The sequence below is a fragment of the Halichoerus grypus genome, chromosome 1 (assembly GCF_964656455.1).
Source record: "Halichoerus grypus chromosome 1, mHalGry1.hap1.1, whole genome shotgun sequence".
Lineage (NCBI taxonomy): Eukaryota > Metazoa > Chordata > Mammalia > Carnivora > Phocidae > Halichoerus > Halichoerus grypus.
In genome coordinates, this window is record NC_135712.1 from 102,373,730 (window position 1) to 102,394,852 (window position 21,123).

At 46.0% G+C, this 21,123-nt stretch overlaps 1 protein-coding gene across 5 annotated transcripts in view; it reads right to left on the minus strand.

Moving 5' to 3' along the window:
* The window catches only part of LOC118551455 (IQCJ-SCHIP1 readthrough transcript protein), a 737,664-nt gene that overhangs the window by 100,601 nt on the left and 615,940 nt on the right, over window positions 1-21,123 (minus strand). For 2 of the 5 annotated variants that reach the window (XM_078069950.1, XM_078069953.1), the window contains one exon: window positions 16,702-17,403. The exons of 1 other annotated variant lie outside the window; for it this stretch is intronic. In XM_078069950.1, the coding sequence (XP_077926076.1) occupies window positions 16,702-17,403 (702 nt within the window). Of the gene's footprint in view, window positions 1-16,701; window positions 17,404-17,613; window positions 17,772-17,922; window positions 18,054-21,123 lie in introns of those variants that run through there. 2 more of the 5 variants (XM_036117223.2, XM_036117222.2) reach the window with 2 other exon arrangements.

The window sequence follows — 21,123 nt, forward strand, 5'->3', positions numbered from 1 at the left end:
TAAACCAAAACACTCAAGAACTTCCTGGAGCCTGAGAAATTTAACATTAATTCACTACTGAATTCAAATAGCTTCTTCCCACTTAATTCCCTAAAAGGCTCCATTCCCCACAGTACCCCAGTTCTCTGGGTACAAGGAAATGGCATTTCAAGCATTGTGTCTATCATTAAACTCTTTGCAGCATAAAAAATATTTTAAATTTACTACAGGAAAATTACACGGTTATTTTATTGTATAAAAGATGGCTTTTAGGCGTAGAGGTGGGAAGTTCCATAAAGGAGGTGTAGACTCAGATGCCTAGGCTATGTTTGTTAGGAAAGAGAGTAATTTTTCTCAGGCTAGTCCTGACCTGAGTTCCACAAACCTTTCCAAACTCCTTCCCTGTACCCTTGCTGTCCCCCTCCTCCCCCCTCCCTTACCCCCTCCCCCCACCCCCCATGTGGCTCCCTAGGGCGGCTCTGGCCATCCCACCCTGCACTGGGTTCCTTTCTTTCCAGGTCTTGGGTCAGCTGTCCTCCTACAGCTGCCCCTGCAGGTGGCCGAGCCAGAGGCTTCCAGATTCCCTGACCTCCCGTCATGGCCCTTACCTCGGATATTAAATAACCACCTGAGGAAGTTGTTTAATGTCCACCTCCCTCCCCAAAATAAATATGCCACTTGGACAGAGCTCATAGCCCTCTCCTCTCCCTTAGTGTCCAGCAACATGCAGCTACTGAATATAAATGGCTGTTAAGTGACTAAGTACATGAATGGGCAAGAAAAAAATCACGGGAGGCACTGGGTTCTGCTGTAGCCTGAGCCCCCTCGACTTCAGCCTACCTGACCTTCTCTCCCTCCTTGGGCCTTCAGATGGCCGTTGCTTTTGCTAGACTGCCACAGGTGACGCTATGCTGAATGTGGTCCCAGGACTTCTGCGAGGAAAGCTCTCCGGCTGTGCTGCCCAACACATGGCAAGGACTCGGGCATGGCCCATTGTTCACAGCTGCCTATAACCTAGTGACCCACAGTCCCAGTCTATAGGTAAAACAATTGATGAGGAGCAGCTAGCTCAGGATTGGGTGTCAAGAGAGCAGGAATGCACCGTTTTATCTCTCTGAACCTCCACTCAACCAGAGGATCATTATGATTCCTTCAAACCAACACAAAGGGCAAGTTTTTGACTGTCTTAATGGACTTAGCCAGATTTATGGGAATAAGCATAGGGGTATTGGTGGGGACCTTCAAAGCGAAGGGAAGAAACATAAAGGCATGCATTTATGTTGAATGATTTATTTTTTTAAAGATTTTATTTATTCATTTGAGAGAGAGAGAGAGAGAGCGTGCAGGTGCAGGGAGGAGTAGAGGGAGAGGGACAAGCAGATTCCACGCTGAGTGCAGAGCCCAGCACAGGGCTCAATCCCACGACCCCAAGATCATGACCTGAGCTGAAATCAAAAGTCGATGCTTAACCAACTGAACCACCCCTTGAATGAATTTTTAATTAATTAATTTAAAAAAAGTTTCCATTTATGAAGAATTCTCAAATAGCAGCATGTGGGTACAAGCAGATACTGTATATCCAGAGATTACATATGTTCGGACTTAGCAAAGACAAGCAGTTATTATGTAATGAATGTCAGAGAGGCTAAATCCCAAGTACCTGGTAGAGCAGTGTTACTAGTTGAAAATGGAAAGCACATGGCCCTTGGAGCCAGTGAGACCTGCGCTAGCTCTGTGATCCTGCCAGAAGCCTCAGTTTCCTTGTCTGTGAAATGGGAGTAACAGCATCCACCTCGCCTCACTGTGAGCATTAGGCACAATAAATGAAGAGTAGCCAGCTCACTACCTGCCCATAGTTGGCACTCAGTAAGTAATAGCTGTTGTTATTATCATTGAAACAGGTTTGACACATGTCTCTCCCGTTCTCACAGCAGCGTCACCCTCTTCGACAGCACGAGGCACGTTGGCGTGTTTACGGGATTCGGGTCAGCCTCCCCCACTGGGCTGCAAGCTCCAGGAGGGCAAGAAGCCCCATGACGTGACTGCTCCATGTGAGCCTCTGCTCAACCTTACCCTCTATACCTAACACATAGGAGGCACTCAGTATGTCTTTACTGACTGAATAGGCCATGAAGAAAAACAACGGCTTATCTTAAGGAGAGACCTGGCAGACATCATCGTGTGGACTGTGCTTTGCTGAAAAGCTTCATGGAAGCAATTTTAAAATCCAGCTCTTATTCCAAAATGAACTCAGAAAGCTTACTCCTTCAAAATTCAGAGACTTGCTACCCTTAGATCACACAAGAGCATAGTTTCTAGAAAATAAAGAATGGTTAGAAGACATTCTTTAATTCACATTAAAATACTAGTTGTTTTTATCCCAATAATTATAAGGAGGCTACGACTACTATTCTGGGCCAGGTCTGTCTGATTCCAGAGCCTGCTGATGACTACCCTCCTTATACAAAGTCTCAGCTGCATCACAAGAACACATCTGGACTGGCATCAGAGGGTGCTGGGGTCATGTTTGCTGACGTTTCAGCCCCGTGTTTGAATCTTGGTATTAGTATCACCAGCCATAGGTTGAACCCCATGTGGTCCAGTTAGCTTTGATCCTGATGTCTCCCTTAGATCTGCCCAGTCACCCCATGAGTCATAGGAGTAGAATGAGGGTGCGTGGACAAGATGCCCTGGGCAGATGAGCCTACGACATCCAAGCGGGATGTCAATGTTCTGTTTATGACACCTCCAAAGTCTCTCCTGCTCTGTGTGCCTATTTCCTCATCTGTAAAATGAAGCGGACTGGGCCAGATGAGCTCTAAGTTCCATTCCACCTTTGATATTCAATGATTCTGTGAAAGACTGAAAAATATTATTCTATTTAGTGATATTGGGCCTACAGATACATGAACTTGATTCATAAGTCAAGAGACTGCTTCATCAGTTAGGGTTCCTGATTTGAAAGCAATAAAACCCACATCAGCTGACCTAAACTCACAGATTCAACAGGAGGTAGACACTAGGGCAGCACAGAGAAAGCCAGGGAGGCAGGGCAGGTCGGGAAGCAGAAGCAGGCCATGGTCCCTCAGGGGAAGACCCTGGCAGCCGGCATCACTATGAGGGCCTCCAGCTGTCCTGAGGGCCTTGCAGTGAGTGCTCTAGACCCCTAGTCCCAGGGAAGCAGAGCCAGGGGAGGGAGAATCTGGGGCTGAGGTTCCAGAACATGAGTTAGCCACTTGCAATTACCCTCCCACCAAAATCATACACAGCAGGGAATGGGTAACTCCCTAAAATGAAGCTGGGCGCTCTTAGGAAGGGTAACTCATGTGGGGCGCAAAGCCCAAGAACATCCACCATGGGAGGAAGAGCCTAAGAATATAGAGGTCAGTGATGCCAAAATATCCTCTCCTCCAGCACAGCATCTAATGAATTTCAAGAGAGTATATAAATTTGAAACATTTATTCAAAACATTCTGGTCTAGAAAGCACAGTTTCCAATGTGACTTTATGGGTTTTGCTGAAAGAAACATTTACTGAGTAGTATCATAATCCGCAATACATTGAACATGTAATTAGTAAAAGAATTCTGGGAAATTTAAACAAGCCTAAGAGGAAATCACTGATCCTGTCAGCTGAGCCAGGCCACCAAAGGCAGGGAATGACTAACCAGGAAACCCTCTTCATGAGAAATCACTGAGTCATGGGGACATCCTGCTGCTGACAAAACTCTGTCTGGTGCCCATTAGTAGCTTAGTTTTTAAAATTCTGATGATTTCGGTCAACAAATACTGAACATCCTGACAGTTCAGTCTCCTTTCTTTTTCCACGCCTGCAAGAGTCTCAAACCCGCTTCCTCATTATTTCTAATCTGTGAAATCTCCCACATGTGTTTCCGCGACTTATTACTCATTTCACATCTTGAGTGACATTCATCCCCTAAGTCACTTACAGCTCTCTCTAGTCAACTGTAACTTACTCCCTTCTGCCTGAACTTTCATGCCAGTCACAGAGCCTTCACAATTCAACCGGAAGCTTAACTTTAAAGAAGTATACTCCCAAGCCGAAAAGCTGTTTCCTAAAAACAAACAAGCAAGCAAGCAAACAAACAAAAGATCTGGATGTTGGTGAGCCAAATAACATTCCCAAGGACAGTGAAAATTTGTGGCCATTTATAGCCCACAGAAAAGAGCCCATGGGCAAGTATGTAATTTATTCTACCCTCGGGAACTCCGGACACAGCCCCTCACATCCACCCTCCTGGTTAGAGAAGCTGTGCCCTCTACAGGTCTGCATATGCTACTCTCTCTACCTGCCCTGCTCTTCTTCATTGCACACGCTTTCCCCACAGGGCAGCTGCAGAGTTTCCACCGAGGAGGGACAGAGGAAGGCAACCTGGTTGGCAGAGGGGCTAGGAGAATGGTCTTCAAAACACACTTACAAGCAAACACACAGTGGAATATTTGCTTAGGTTTCAGGTTCCCTTGGGATGACTGTGGGGAGGTAAGGGAGACTATGGAGGGACAAAGCTCTCCCCTCTCTCAAGCCGACAAGGATATATTACTCATTACCTTTGTTGACTAGATTTTAATTGTAAAATCTAATATAAATCCAAATAAAGCCAGGAGTGTAGGTAATAATACTGTGTCCATGTTCATTTCTTAGTTTTGACAAATGTGCCGTGGTTATATGAGATGTTAACATCAGGAAGAGCTGGTGAAAGATATTCATGAACTTCCTGGACTATCTTTGTAACTTTTCTGTAAATCTAAAGTTATTCCAAAGTAAAAAGTCATGTCTAAAAAGCAAAATGAACAGTGTTTCCTATTTTTCTAAAGGAAAGTGAATCAAGACCCCAAACTTGTCTCGTTTGCTTGAAATCTGTGTTGACTTTGTACTTGGAGCCAGTGGTTCTAAAGAGGAAAAAAAACAAAACCCAAAACTTCGCAACCTCTATGCTTCCAACAGTATATTATGTAGTAACAGCTGGAGTTAAATAAAATCTAAATATGATTCAGCAATCTTGAAGTTTCATTAGATTCCATATAATAACAAGAAATTTTATCAAAACTCACCTCTACTGCCACCCCTTGAATTAAATGGTCTCAGACGAATTTCCAGCAGATAAAAGAACTGAGACCACATATCCTGTGTGTGTGTGTGTATGTGTGTGTGTGTGTGTGTGTGTGTGTGTGTGTGTGTGATTGTTTAAGGTAACTTTTTCTTAAAGAATTCCTCCCTTTTCATTAATCATAAGTAATGAAAAATAAATCACAATATACTTCCCTGACTCCAAATAAAAAATCAGTTTTTGAACTGCTTTGAATATGAAAGAGAAAAGTAAATTCTAAGTAATGGGATGTGTATAAAAATTAACTAAAACAGAATAAGGTGTATGCTGTTAGCTCTCCCCCCTGCTCCCGGATGTTATTGTTTCAAATTATTTTAAGCCCTGAAAGGGGTGGAGGAAGCTACTCTGGTGTCAGTAAATCAGAACATTGCTTCATGAGTTTTCTTCCCTAGCATCTCTCATTTCTAGTATCTCACCAGACCTCTAGCAAGCCCCCGCCGCCCCCACTTCAGGAAAAGTCATTGAACCTCTCTGGGCCTCAGGGTTCTCATCTGTAAAGAGAGACTAGGTTTGGTGTGGGATGGGAAGCTGGTAGCCCAAAGACCATATTTTGAAGAACTGATATGCTTGTTAGCCCTACAAAATTATGTGGCTTTTTTTTTTTTTTTTGAGTTACTTGTCAAAGTTTCATATTCAAGATATTTCTCATAAAAGCTTGGTCTCGGGCTTCTCCTGATATATCAGAACGTTGACTATATTCTGGCATGGCAACAAGTCAGTCAGTGTGTTAGAACAGCTGCCCCTTTATGTCTGGGACACGCCGTCCAGTTCACCACGGTCCTGCTTCCCTGTGACGCCCTGCCCTCGTGAGTTACCTACACAGCTCTGGAAGCATCTGGGTTTGCCATCCTTACTATGGAATCCCTCCCAGCTCTAATATTTGGATTCCCAGTGTAATTGCTTATTAGGAAATTGCTAATTAGGCTGCCAGCACACTGGAATATTCTGTAGGGGTCTTACTTATAAGTTAGTGCACACACAACAGTTATATATTGGCTTTGTTGAGTGTTTCTGTATGAAACACAAGAAACATAAATCTAATACTGAAACCACCATACCATAGTAGAGCAGGTATTCAAGAAGTTTTAAAACCACTGCTACCTCAAGTTTTTCTTCTAGAACAAGATCTGACTTTAAGGGCTGTTTGGGTCAGACTGTGTGGGGCCATTGCAGGCTGAGCAACAACTCTAACAGGAGATCACTAGTTACATAACTTAAGTATTCAAAAATAAAATCCCAGTGGTCTTCTCTCTTACTCCTTACCAATTTTAGAGTGGAAATAAAAAGGACAGAGCACTCAAGATGCAGTTGCTCATAATAAAATGTCAGACCAGGTCAAATGGACCAAAAATTATGTAAGATTTCACAAAGAAAAAAAAATCGTCTGCAATTTTCATAAGTGGTATAATTTTTAGCTACTGGTGCCATGAGGAGAAAAACAGAAGGCTAAATTGGTTTTGAAACTATTTGAAAACATGTTATTTTTATAGGAGTTGAGATTAGCCTTTAAGTTCTCTTCTAAGGAGACACTGTGCAGGTTCCCACAGGTCCAGACCCTTCTTTAGAAATAAGTTTCACGCTACTCTTTCTTTGCATGGGGAAAAGGGGGGAACCAACCATTGTGCTGCTGGACTTGACGCTCAAAATACCCCAGCATTTCATAACACAGCAGCTTTTTTGGTTCTGTTTTTATTTTTTAATGGTCTAACCTCAAATCTAAATTTACAACACTGCTGGAGATCTTAGGCATTATAAGGAAATTACCTCATTCCCTTTAAACTTTTTTAGACAGCAAAATTCTTTCCATGTATGGCAAACCCAGAAGGAAGCAGAATCAAATGATGTTAGTTTAGTAGTTGCCATGACTTACCTGTTGTTTCGTTCTGAACATGCCTACAATGTATTTGCGAGTGAGGGGCCCCTTGGCCACAGCTAGCGGGCCTGGAAGAGTGCCCGTCCTCGTCTCCTCATCACCAGCTGGTCCATGAGGACACCTGGCCAAGGGCCCTGGTCATCAGAGGTGCCCAGAACTGGATGAACCATTTTCATACAGACTTTGAATTGATTCTCTACAGGCTGAGGATCACAGTTGGGGGGACCTAGGGGAGGTTGCAATGGGTATGCACCACTGAGGGGGCAACACCGTGCCAGATGAGCTCACCCAGGCTCAGGGAGGTCCTGACGGGAGATCTGCTGCCCAGAGGCCTGGCTGTGAGGCTATAGAGATTGCGCTCTGCTCTCCGCCCTTTTCCAAGCACACTAAAAACCAGCCTCATCTGCCTGGGCAAGTGCAGCAGCACCTAGAAAAGCCCAACCCACAGTTTCTTGCTAGATGCTTTTTGTAAAAAAAAAAAAAAACAAAAAAAACCCAACTCTGGATAACTCAGACATTCATTTCTACAAGAAAGAGTTTTGAAGGATCAATCATCTCTATTAGGACATGGGTTTTTGACAAAACCCTCTTGAATTGATATATTTGCAGAAATCAGCTGTTGACTAATGCATGGCTTCTTGTAATCCATAAAAATTGAAGCTTTTTAAAAAAATATATATATATACTATACTAATATCCCAAGGAAGAAAGATCCACAATCACTTTCAAGAACATAAATGCCAAGGAGTAACTTTGAGAAATGGAAGGAAATAAAAGAAGAAAAAAGATGAACATGATACTGTTGATGATGGATATACCAAAAAACGTCATTCAATTACAAATAAATATAAAATATTTGGGTGGAGATTCAAGGGTATCAGTAGAATGTACAGATATAAGTGGCAATTATTAAGAAATCTGATATACAAAACTAGATGGAAGAAAACTGGTTAACTCTTTTGCTTCCAGTAAGCTTTGCTGTAACTTCACATCAGTTACAGGTAACTCAAAAATATTTTACAAGTACTTTTAAAAAACCATCAACCTGGAGCTGAACAAACACTGGTTGAGTTCATTCCTATCACCTGAGTACTTCATGGCCTAAGCCATCATCTTTCGGATTATACAAACTTTCTGGAGAAAATACCACCGAAGTAGGGAAAAATGGGAATAACCCAAAATGACACACACATTGAAAAATAGATCAGGTGGGGACAATAAGATGAGATTAAGTATGTGCAGGAATGGAAACAGAGAAAGACAAGTGACAAAGATTGGTGATAGAACATGCTTGACATAATAATTTAACAGATATATAAGGAAAATAACATCACAAAAGTGAAGTGGTAGCCAAAAACGAAACAAAGCAAAGAAACAAACCAAGAGCATCTGAAACAATGCGGGCTCTTACAGATTTGATGAGGCTTGGCTAAGTGAAGGAGAACGGTTATTATGAGTTTCCTGGCCCTGACAAGAAGAATTAGTGATGGCTCAGTTCTACACATTTAAATGGGAAACTAAGAAACATCATATGGGGAACACAAAAACCCAAACACATCTCCCTTTCCTGATGTCCACTTTTCTATTCCTTGTTCTCACCCACATTCTGACGAAGCCTGATGTCCTAGTGCAGACTATTTCATGGGCTACTACTGAACTCCACAAATACTTTTCTTTCTCGTTTTTTCTTGTTAATTTCCCCTCTGGGAGGCTTATAATCAACTATTCACTTAAAGCTCTACTTGCATGTGGGTGAGCTGCACAGAGATCTTCTCCCCCCTGTCTTTCTGAGCTCAGGCTCGACCTCACAGCCTGACAGTCCACGGAAGGACTTTGTCTGTAGAAGTGACTTGCGGAAGGGTGAACCCAAACCCTCACTGCTCCCCTCTCTGCCTCCCAGAACTCAGGCGGCTCCTTGCAGAGTTCTCAAGGGCCAGTCATCCTCTGGCCCCACAAGAGGGAAGAACTGTGTGGCCCAGTGGTGGAAAGGAGGCTGGACGGACAGGAAAAGGAACAATGACAGAAAATATCGTTGACCCAGGGAGAGCACTGTTTTGTTGATAGGAATACACACAGTGATGAGCTGAAGTCTGCATGGAAGAAAGCAATTTTATAATTGTCTGAAAATGCTGGTTTAACAGAAGAAAAAGAGAAACAAACAATAAAATGAAAACTTCTGATCAAGTGCTAAAAAGTAGAATCTACTTCCAGACTCGGACAGGCCTGGGCTGAGGACGCTGGGGGAAGCTGAGTGAAGGTATTTAATCTCCACAGACCTATTTCTGCCCTTGAAAACGATGAGGGTTTGATGAGATGACCTCTCGGGTCCTTTCTATCTTTAAAATCCTATTACTTTTCTACTTAAAAAGTTTAATTTCATAATTGACACTTAAGTTTCCACAGAAGTTGTATGCAAAATAATCTTCTGGTCACTGACAGTATAAAACATCATCTGTCCCATCTAACAGCTCAAGGAGCCAAAAGTGGTTAAGAAAAGCATTTGCAAAAGCCCTTTTTGTTAAAATACTTGGGACTGAATTTCAAAAGTAAGAAAACAAGACCATTCATGTCTTCAGGGGTAAAGGTCTAGGAGTAAAAACAAATTTCTATTTTTAAATGCAAATGTAATGTCACAGAGTTTAGACATGGACCTGGAATTATGATTACTAGCACTTGCGTAGGTAAGACACATACCCATGAAAAGATAATTGAGAATATCAATTGACATATCACTGAAAGAGCCGGAAGCAGAGTCAGAAATTGACAGGTCTGGTCTGAGTTTTGTCGGGTCTGAGACTTCAGGTAAATCCCTAAATCTTGCTGGGCCTCAGTATTATCATCTTTAAAATGGAAATAAGTACTGCCTTGTGCACATTTTAGGTGTCATAAGGATGGAATGTGATAACATGAAAACACTTAAAACTAGAAAGTTTTTTTTTCAAAACCTAAGTATGCGGAAGTGGTACACAAGTGGAATAAAAAGTTCAGAAGAGCGAGATGATCAGGTACAGTTTCCCAAAGAGGGGAGGCCCTGAATCAGAGCGGGCCATGGAGAAGCAAGTGCTGGGCAGTTCGGTGGACAGTAGCATCTGGACCTGCTCCGAAGAAAAGGGCTCATGCCGGGCCTTCCTGAGTGAAGTAACAAGGAATGCCAGGCAAAGGATCTGGAGTTGAAAGTGTGGCAGAGCTGGAAAAAGATGGGAGGACGGTGACAGGATGTCAGCGGTGAGATGTTCAAAGAGCTCCATGAATGTGTGATGAGAATGTCTACATCTGTTTTTCAGATACGCACCCTGAAAATTTTCCTTAGGACGTTTTAAAGGACCCTATGTGCAAAACAATCGGTGGGCAAAGATCTCCTTCCGTCCAACTACAACACTTTCAAATGTTCCGCTAGAGGATGAATCATGTGATGGTAGTTTAAATACACACACAGCCCCAGAACGTGTAGTTCACCTGCAACCTGATGTTTTTGTAACCCAACCATATATTTCTTTAAAGTCTTGAGTACACGCTAATGGATAGAACAGCCTTTGCAGCTCGTAAACAAATATCAACATCAATTACAAAAACAGGCAATGATGGCACTAAACATTTCAAAGTAAAAGGTTGAAGCACAGAGTACATTAAGTCCTGGTAGTTTCTGGTTGTGATTAAAAAAAAAAAAGATTTAACAATGTCATGTAGCGCTCTCTAACAGGAATAAGAGATAGTTGCACACCACACAGAATATTTTCACTGCTGTGCCCCAGGCTGCCAAAGCACATGACTTATTAAACTTACAAATTTTACAATATTTTGTAGGAGTAATAAAGACCTCTTAATTCAGTCTATAAAAATGGGAATTCATATAATTTAAACATAGCCCAAGCAACTACAGAAACAAGCTACTTTAGCCATTCCAGCTACTTCAGCCGATCATTGATGGGGAAGGAGGACCTGGGCTAGAAGGCTTACAGAGTAATACATTGAAAACAACCTGGGGGCGCCTGGGTGGCTCAGTCATTAAACGTCTGCCTTCGGCTCAGGTCATGGTCCTAGGGTCCTAGGATTGAGCCCCACATGAGGCTCCCTGCTTGGCCGGGAGCCTGCTTCTCCCTCTCCCGCTCCCCCTGCTTGTGTTCCCTCCCTCGCTGTCTTTCTCTCTGTCAAATAAATAAATAAAAATTAAAAAAAAAAAAGAAAACAACCTGTGTTTACTACCATTCTAGGAAGAAATATAGGCAATTTAAAGTTTGCTACTAGTTAATAGTACAAACAAATAAAAAGACAAATTATTTTCAAGTACTTAGGAAAAAACTTCATCAGGAGAATTTGCTGTCAACCATATCGATTAAAATTATTCTTAGCTTCTCATTAAAAGAGGAAACGCACCTGTCACAGGCACTAAAAATAACAAAACCATAATTAAAATGTGTTGGGTCTACAACTAGAACTCTTCTCTAATTTAAAAATGGATATTTTTGAACAATGGGTGTAATGACTCTGGTTGGGTGGAAGATGGGATCCTGGTGCTCTCTCACTGTTTTAAGAGAGAGGGAAGCAATCACCCCAGTCACCTGAAGAGAGATATTTTGCAAGTCCCCAAAGACAGAGATGGAACAGAGCAAACAGTGGGAGAGGAAGCCAAGGTTACAGTGAGTACATGAATAATTGTGGTGACAGAAGCATAAAAGGGTGCAGCTTCTTTGGAAAACAGGCAACCCCCAAAGTTCCCTACCATATGATTCAACCCTTCTACTCCTAGGTATTTACCCAAGAGAAATGAAAGAATATGTTCCTACAAATGAATGTTCACAGCACTTTCATTAGTAATAGAAACTAGAAACAACTCAAACGTCCATCAACAGAGAAATAGGGTATCTCCATAAAATGAAACACTACCTAGCAACAGAAAGTAGTGAGCTATTGCTCTACACAATAACACAGATGAATCACAAAATAATTACATGCTGAGTGAAAGAAGCCAGACAAAAACTGAGTACATATTATATGATTCTACTTACATTCATTTTAGAAAAAACAAGCTAACCTACAGTGATAGAAATAAGACCAGTGGTGGCCAAGGGACAGGATGGGGAGATTGCAAAGGGGCACGTGGATACTTTTTGGGGTGAGAGATATGTTCATGATCTTAATTTTGGTGTTGGTTTCACAAGCGTACACATATATCAAAACCGACCAGATTGCACACTTCAATGTGTGCGGTGGACTGTCAACTCTACCTCAACGGTTAATTTTTTTAAAAAAAAGAATCAGAAGTGGGAAAAGAGAGAGAAAAAAGAGGGTGAGTTTCCAGAGACAGAACAGGCTCAACTTGGAGGACCACACACACTGAGGACAGAAAACCTCACAGAAAGACGACTGAGAAAAAGAGGTGGAATAATAGTCCATTTAGGAAGAGGAGTACCTTGAGACAATGGGCACTGTCACCCCACCTGGCCATGCGGAGGGGAGCCCTTGAGTAGGTAGAAGAGTGATCTGGAGACAAAGTAAGATCCAGGAGAAGCAGAAGAAAAGAAAGTGGACTGCTTGGGTCTGTGCTGCGAAGAGGGAAACCGGGGTTTCCCTCCGATTGCCCAAGCCAGTTTACCAGTCATAGTAGGCAGGGAAATGAGAATTCAGGGTTGAATACGAATATCGGGGAGGAGGTCTCCCTTAAACTTGCCACAGCTGGTTCTAGATCTGACGTCAAAAGCACCAATCCCCAGTATCTTTCTTTACTCCTTAACTGTGTGGGGCCCTTGATGCTAATGCAGGCCCAGGGCAGGACTGTGGGAAACAGGTGGATACCAGAGGCCCAGGGGCTGGCCAGCTGGAGGGGGCGCTTCTGGGGGCAGTTCTGGTGTTGGGTGAACGGCTCCTCCTCCCCATGTGTGTGTGTCAGGCATTTGTGCCAAGCAGGAGGGAGCTACTGGGGATAAGGCAGTGGAAAAAAGAGACCTTGCAGCCCTCAAGGCTCCGACATCAAGATGGGGGGGGGGGTTGCTCCATCAAGGAGGTTGGGCCACCTGAGGGCAGGCAAATTTGTCTAGCAGGATAGCAGGATGGAAGGTCACCACAGTGTTTCCTTCAGGACTTCCTCTGGCACCTCAGAGCCCTGACCCCAAAGACAGTTCCGGCACCATCTAAGCCCCATCCTCTTCAGCTGACACTAAGGGAGAAATAAGCTGCTTAAACCCTTTCACACACAAAAAGGTAAGCCCTAGGGTTAAATCCCACCTAAATGTTGTATGTTTTTTAATTTGCCTCTAAATTTTCCCTAGATTAGGAATGGCTGATGGTCAACACAATTTTGAGATCTCATCCTTCCTTTTGAGATCTTGCTGCAGCCATTATTCCATTAAAACAAACCAAAACTAAACCAGGCCTGTGAGAAGAGACTCCGAAATAATGGGATTTTGATTATTTCCTAATTTACTTAGGTCCTTAATATTTACCAGGAAGCATAAGAGGGGACTTGTCGTTAGGAAATCTAGGGAGGGGGAAGCCTCTTTCCTTCCCTTTTACTTCAAATTGATTTTAGCCTTAAAATAAGAAAAAAACCTTAGTCTGGTATAAGAAGAAAGCTTTCCCTAGGTTACTTAGTGGGCTCTTAGGCAAATCACTTAACTTCAATGGGCCTCAATTTTCTCAGCTGTTAGATGAGGGGGTTAGCTTAAGTCTGGGGCAACTGGGCCTAATAAACCATTCATTCATTCATTCATTCATTCATTCTGTATTTGAGAACCTACTGCATCCCAGGCACTAGGTTACAGCAATTAAAAGAGAGGCAACACTACAACTTGATTCTAGAGAAACCAAAAATGAAGGGGAACCAAACAAGATAATGTCAGGTAGCGGTAAGCACTAAGAAAATACACCAGGGTGCCTTACTTTACTTTGGGGAAGGTGGTCAGGGCTGTGAGAGGTGAGTAGTCTCGAATGATGGAAAGCAATCAGCCACTTGATTCACAATAGAGGCAACCCTACTGGGGGTTTTCCTTCAGGTGGGCAAAGCTTATTTGGTTCTCTTCATAGGTAAAGGAGACAATACCCCTCTTTTTCATTTTATATCCTTCCTCCCAGTACTCTGTATTAATTCCATTTATATACACTTTTATTTTTATTTTTACTTTTTTTAAGATTATGTATTTATTTGACAGAGAGAGAAAGAGAGAGAGAGGGCACACAAACAGAGGGAGCTGAGTGGCAGAGGGAGAGGGAGAAGCAGACTCCCCGCTGAGCAGGGAGCTGGATGTGGGCCTCCATCCCAGGACCCTGGGATCATGACCTGAGCCTGAGCCGAAGGCAGACTCTTAACCGACTGAGCCACTCAGGTGCCCCATGTACACAACTTTTTAAGGAGGAGCAGAAGTATTTGACTTGAACAACTTCCTCTAGATAGGATTTCTCTTCTACAGGACTCCTTTGTTATTCTCAAGTTTCTGTCCTCATAGTTATAAATTCTCCCACTTATTCTGGGCAGGAGTAAACAGGATTTAAATCAGTGTTTTTCAAATTTCATGATAACAACCCACAGTGAGAAATAAGTTTTACATCATGACCCAGTGTATAAAACCAAAAGTTTTTAAAACCAAGCTTACTGTAACTACCCGCAATGGACGGTAGTATATTCTATTTTATTTCATTTCTTTTTTAAATGCTAAGATGATTTCATCAGTAACTTACAGTATGAAAAACACTATTCTAAACCGACACTGGCTAGTAATTTTGTTATTAACAAACCAAAAAATGGTAAAATTGATTAAACAACCTCAAAGGCTCTCCCCTCCCCTTTTTCTGTACACATACTTGCTTTAAAGAAATGGGTTCCAAATTTCTCTGTGTAACTTGTGGAGGAAATTCCCAGAGGGGACATTTTCAGAGGGACTGGGGTGGAGGGTGGGGAGCCAACATATGCAAATTGTTCAACAGGTGAGGCGACACCTTTAGTTTCAAAGATTGCCCAAGAAGGAAAGACTCATAAAGTCTTCACAATAACAACGAGGCTGTGGGTGTGTGTGTGTTGGGGGAAGGGATGCTGTTAAGTAATTTATTAAATTTTAAGTTCCTAGAGGGGAGTCAGTCTGCACCCTTACCTCTCCTCACCATAATTCCAGTCTCACATGGACAGATACGTAACTGCAACACTGAGAATCAGACCTTGCATTTAGCACATAACACACAGGTGCTCAGTAACATTTTGTTTCATAACTTTTAAATAATGGAGCTCACTGTCATCATCAAATCCTAACTTTATGTGTACAGCAATCATTATGTTCTCCTGGAATGTAAAAATGTCATGCAGTAGTAAATGAAATGTGTTTATCTTCAAGTCATTGTTTAAGTCCAGGGAGCTTAATCAGGTATTTTTCTCAAGCACTAAGTGGGAAAGGGATGTTTTCCATTGCAAGGTAAAAGAGAGAGGAGTAGCTGTAATGGAAAGAGTCCACATCTGCTAGTGGCCATGGTAAACAGCTGGGATTAAAATGAGTGTGTTAATTTAATAGGTAGTCTCTCAAGGGACACTAACCAGTGGGCTCAGTCAGCCAAGAGCTCTGTCTGATAGAAACCGTGCCAATTTCCCCGTGAGTCGCAGTTACTGTCCTCACCCCTGAAGTCAGAAGTGCATGCACCCAATTTCCAGTAGCCCCAGGGCCCTGGAGCCGAAAAATTACACCTGCAAGCAAGCATTCTCCTGCACTGCCGTACCGCTGCTACACACAGAAAGCAGCACAGTGAAGCTGGGGGCCCTTCAGCCCCATTTAGGGGCATCATTAACGATTTCAAATTACAACTGTTGCTTTATCTCACAACAGTGATAAACAGCGGAGCTACATTCATGATGTTTTTCTTTTAAGTCATTTATTTGCTCTCCTCTCAGGGGCAAGAAAGATGAGACAAGTGCAAACCTGCCAGAGCTTCTTATTATAGATGGAGCCCTCCTCCTCTCCCTCTCTCGGTTCCACTTCAGCACCCCTTCCTCTCTGGATTTCCTGAACTGAGGCAGTAGCCTCCGGTAAGGAACTGCAAGTGGCTCCTTTTCAAAACAAGGAGGGATTCACCAGAGAGGCTGAGGCAACAGAGGCAACAACCACTCCCTCACCCTAGCAGGTCAATTCACCCCATTCCCCAGGTCAACAATAGGTCAGGTTTCAGAAAGGAACGAAGTCTTAGAGGAGGGCGGCCACCCATTCAAATTCAGGAGCATCCTCTTAAACGCGAGATGTGACAAACCCTGCTGCCATACCGGAGGTGTGGGCAGGCGACTGTGAGCGTGGGCACGGGGACAGCCTATATATAGGCGAGACATCACTGGTAACGAAGGGAGACCCACCACGGTCGACAAAGCCACAACTATTACGACTTGAAATATCACCCGCAGGGCACTGGCCTCGGTGCCAAGATCTCCCCGGATTTATTTTCAGGCAAGTGACTCACAACCTCGTCTCCATAAGTAATTCCATTAAAATGAGTCGCCGGTTCCACTAACCCGACTTTCCGCTGCCCTCTGGCTGCCACTCCCTCCTCTCCGCCCATCAGGCAAACCCAGACAGCTCCCAGACTGAGCAACCGTACCCCAGGGGAGCAGAAGGCAGGCTCTTAGGCCCGGCCCCCTCCCTCGGGGAAGGATGAATGGGGCCGGAGGCGGGTGGGAGCGCCAGGAGGGTGCGTGAGGGCGGTGCGCGGGGTGTGTACGCGTGTGTGCGCGCGTGGGCACGCACCCCGGCCAACTTACGGAGGTGGAGTTGGTCCTCGCTTGGCCCTGGTTCCGCACCTCCTGCTCCCGGAACTGCAGTCCAGCCAGATGCTTCTCCAGTGCCTCCCAGTCCATAGGGGGCACCGGGGGCTCCTCCGGGACGCACGTCCCACCGTCGGTGGGCTGAAGGCAGAGGACCCCAGCCGCCGGGCCCCGGCCGCCACGTCGGCCCCGCGCCGGCTGGGGCTTCTGCACCGCCCGGCGGGGGCCCCGAGAACCGCTGGGCCGGCCGGCCACCACCACCACGTTGCCATTGTGCCTGAGGTCCTGGGGGTCGTGCGGGTGGAGGTTGCCGTTGGGCACAGGAGGCGGCATGACAGTGGTGGCGCCCTTGCCCCTGCCGCCGCCGCCGCGGGTCCTGGCGCTCACGTCCCCCGGCTCCCGGGCCGGACAGCGGTCATCCCGGTACCCCCGCTCGTCGCGCTCGTCTTCCTCTTCCTCCTCCTCCCCGTCCTCCTCCGGCGCCCACTCATCAATCACCTTCTTTTGGTAGACCGGGAAGGGCTCCTCATAGTCCTCCAGGGCAGACACCAAGTCCAGGCTGCCCCCCGGCGACGACGAGGATTTGCACTCGGAGCAAGGGGTCACTTTGGTGGAGTTGGACTGCGAACTGGCGCGGCTGCTGCTGCTGCTGCTGCTGCCGGCGTCACTGCCTAGATCCATCCCATCCTCTCGGTAATCCTGGGGGGGGGGGGGGGAGGAGGCAGAGAGTGAGCTGCCGGGCCGAGCCTGCTCCGGCCGCCCGCCGCCCGCCGCGAGCACCCCGGCCCAGTGCCCCGCGCCCGCCTGGCCTGAGGTGCGCCCCCCAAGGAGGCTTGGGAACCGAAGCCGGCACCAGCCTGAGGCTTCCCTTAGCCGACCCCTCTCACCATACTCCTCCCAGTAACTAACCCTCAAATTAGCAAAGGGGGTGCCCAGCCATCAGCGCGGACACTTTCCATAAGAGGGGCCCCGGGGCTCGCATGGACTTTGTTGTAACCATTTTGCGCCGGGCGCGCCCCTGCACCCCGCCCCAAGGATTCTCCGAGCACCACTTTCCCAGAGAATTATAATTCCCTGGGGGCGGGACCGAGAAGAGGGTGGGCGCTACTGAATTCGCACACCGTTCCGGGCGCCGAGACCACCCCCCGCCCCGGCCCCGCCTCGCCCCGCCCCCGCCGGCGGCGGGGAGCCGGGCTCTGATCGCTAGCTGAGCTTTACTTTCTAAGGAACCGCAGGCTGCTCGGAGGTCTCACTCCCGCCTCCGCGCCTCCCTGACCCGCCCCTCCTCGGCTCGCCGGAAGCCTCGGGGTGGGGGGGGGGCCGCTCTCAGCTTGCGCCGGAGAGGGTGGCTCTCGCCGCCCCCAAAGGTGTGCGGGGCCGGGGCGCGGCGGCAGTAGCTGCAGGCGCTGCCGCCGCCGCCCTGGGGGAGGGAGGACGCGCCCTCCCGGCGGCGGAGCCGGTCCCGCCACCGAGCATGCCCAGAGGCTGCCGGGCGCGGCGTAGTCCGCTCTCCCGGTTTTCGCGGCAGCAGGCTGGGGCGGGAGGCCAGGCGGGGATGGGGTTGGAAAGGTCGGGAAAAGGCCGAGGGAAGGGGGCACTGGGCGTTAGGCATGCAGACCCGGCCAGTTAACAGGGGCGGCACCCTGGGGAGGGTGGTGGATTTTAACCCCCAGACGCACTAATATTTTCTGGGCGCGTCTCAAACCCTCTTTTCGGGGCTCCTTATCCTGCGTAAGCCTCCTGGTGCCCCAAAGCCCGGGCGCGGCGCATCCTAGCCCACGCGGAAGTCCCCGAGTGATCGGGTGAAGGACCTCGCCCCCCCCCACGCGCGCACAGACACTAGCCCATGTGGGAGCCCGAAGTGACGTGTGCTCAGTGGTCATGCACCATCATTTCCCTTCCACCTTCCTCGGCCACTTCCTCTCCCTCCACCGCCCAGCTCCAGTCACCTTGCTGGCTCCCCTTCCAAGTTCAGGCTGTGGGCGGAACCTGTTGCTTTAGCTCACGCTTCCTTCCCCCTCCCGGCCGCACGCTGAGGATGACCTCAGAGAGGTGTGTGTATGGGGAATGGAGGGGTTAAGTGTAAGATGGGACTGATACCTGGAATTTTGGAGGAGAATCTGTTCTAAAGGTTCAGGCGAGCCCTCTAAAGTCCCCTTTGGCCACCTCCAATCAAGGAGACATTAAAGGAGGGGAAGACGTGGATATCAGGTGACCTGCTCCGGGCACGTGCACTGGCTCTGCGCCCTAAAATTTTTCTGGAAACCGAGTCAAAGAAACATATGCTGGCTTTTTCAGAATACACACTGGTTCCCTGAGTTTGGTAGCTCATCTAATTAGGAACAAGGTTCCGTAAAGTGAAAGATACCAACATTTGAAAAGCATAGATGGGTCATAGAACACCTTTTCAGGATTAAGAATTTCCTGTGAACCAACCAATTCTGACTTGTAAGAACTGGGAAACTAAGAAATGCCCTCTTCTCTGGTGCTTATGAAAAACACTTAGAACTTAAATGTTCTCACAGGCACAAAACTGTGAGGTGATGGATGTGTTAACTAGATGGGGGGGGATCCTTTCACACTGTATGCTTGTATCAAATAACTACGGCACACACTTTAAATATTTACAATTTTATATGTCAATTATACCTCAATAAAGCTGAAAATTTTCGAAAAAGAAAAAGAAAAAAACCCCAGCACTTAATTTTACAAAAGATTGGGAGAACCAGTTTCCTTGAACTTCCAGATTTGGGCTGTTACTAATTATTCCCAGTGAATTCAAGCCTGGACCAGGCCACTACCCTGGCGTTGCACCCTCCAGATGGAGGAACAGGGGAATGCTTGGAATTCTTTAGTAGGGAGTGGCTGCCACCCTGACATTTCTTCTAGGTCCTAATTGGGACTGGGTGCAGAAACCCTTTGTTTAAGTAACTTCAGTGAAGTGTGACTCTTTCCTGTCCTAGGTAGGCCTGAGCCAGGGAAGATAAACTAATCTTTTAACTTGTCTGGAAGCAGCAATCTTATGAATACAGGAAAAGGGGCCTCTGGTCTGGCCCCTTTACAGCTCTTCTGTAAAACAGGACTGATTATAATTTAAAATGTCTTTTATGGTAACATCTGTAAATAGTGTGCCTTGTGCTCCAAATATGGTTCGATTTTGAGGTTGCTGTGAAGCACTGGGTCAGTTGGCTGCCCCCCTGTGGGATGGAGGTGACTTTGAGAGTGTTCAGAGATGTGGGTAGGAAACATTGCGTGCTGGGAATTAGATAGCTGCTTTTCAAATCACCATGTGATTTGGCAAGGTTTAGGTCAGGAAGAGCTCCCTGCTCTGTGGCAGGACACAGATAGACAAGTATTGATCAACTGGGTGATGAAGAAGAGCTGTGGTCTCAGTCCCAATTTTTAAACATTAGGACCTCGTTAGCCACCCACCCAGATTCCCTTTTGGGCTCCAACTCATCCCCCTGCTGCCCAGATGGTCTGTGTTCAGGGTATGCAAAATAAGGCCTTAGAAAAACATTTGGCAAGGTAAATCCATTGCCAAAACTGCATGGCATTTCAAAGCCAAATAGAAACCTCTTTGAATTATCTGTCTTTTTAAATTATTTTTCTGACCAGATATTCTGGATCAGATGGGAAAGTACCAGGTTTCCTTTTTTCTTTTCTCTTCATGCAAGGTGCCTGGCTAGCCCAGTTTCCATTCTGTTTCCAGCTTTCCATCTCCTGCCAAGAACTGTCCCATTTTGGAACAGGAAGCCCTGCCAATTCTTAGGCCGGCAACAGTCTACAGATATGTCCAGCAGGATGGAGAGATGATTTGGAAAGTGATTGAAAGGTCCTGTCTTCCTGTTTATAGGACCGTTTCCTCAGGTGAGAAGCTTGGGGCTTACAGACTTAGATTTGTCCCCTGCAGTCTTTGTACATTAGACATCAGAGATGTGAGTCAAGTGGGTGTCATCACAGACCAGCACCTTCTGCCAAAAATCACCAGTCCCTCTTGAATACCCACTGCTCCCACCCTAGTCTACACTACTCTGTCCTGAAATGACTGAACAGTCTTCCTACTACCTATGCGCATTGTCTGCATGCCAACAGACTGCCTTTCTGAAATGCAAATCTGAGCAAGTCTCTCCTGGCTTTCTCAAAGCCCCCTTAGCTCCTCATTGCTCTTAAAGGAACTGCTTCCTGCCCAACCTCCCCCCACCTTCTTCTCGCAAATTTCTAGTTATCCTTTCAGTCTAGGCTTAAATGTCACTTCCTCCTGGAAGGCTTCCTGATTCTCTATGCCCCCCAAAAGGGATCGGGTATCTTTCCCATGCTCCTGAGATACTCACTGCACTTATCACACACGCTGAGGTTGCTGTTAATTGCTTATCTTCTCTACTAGACTCAAGAAAACCATTTTATGTCAAGACCCAG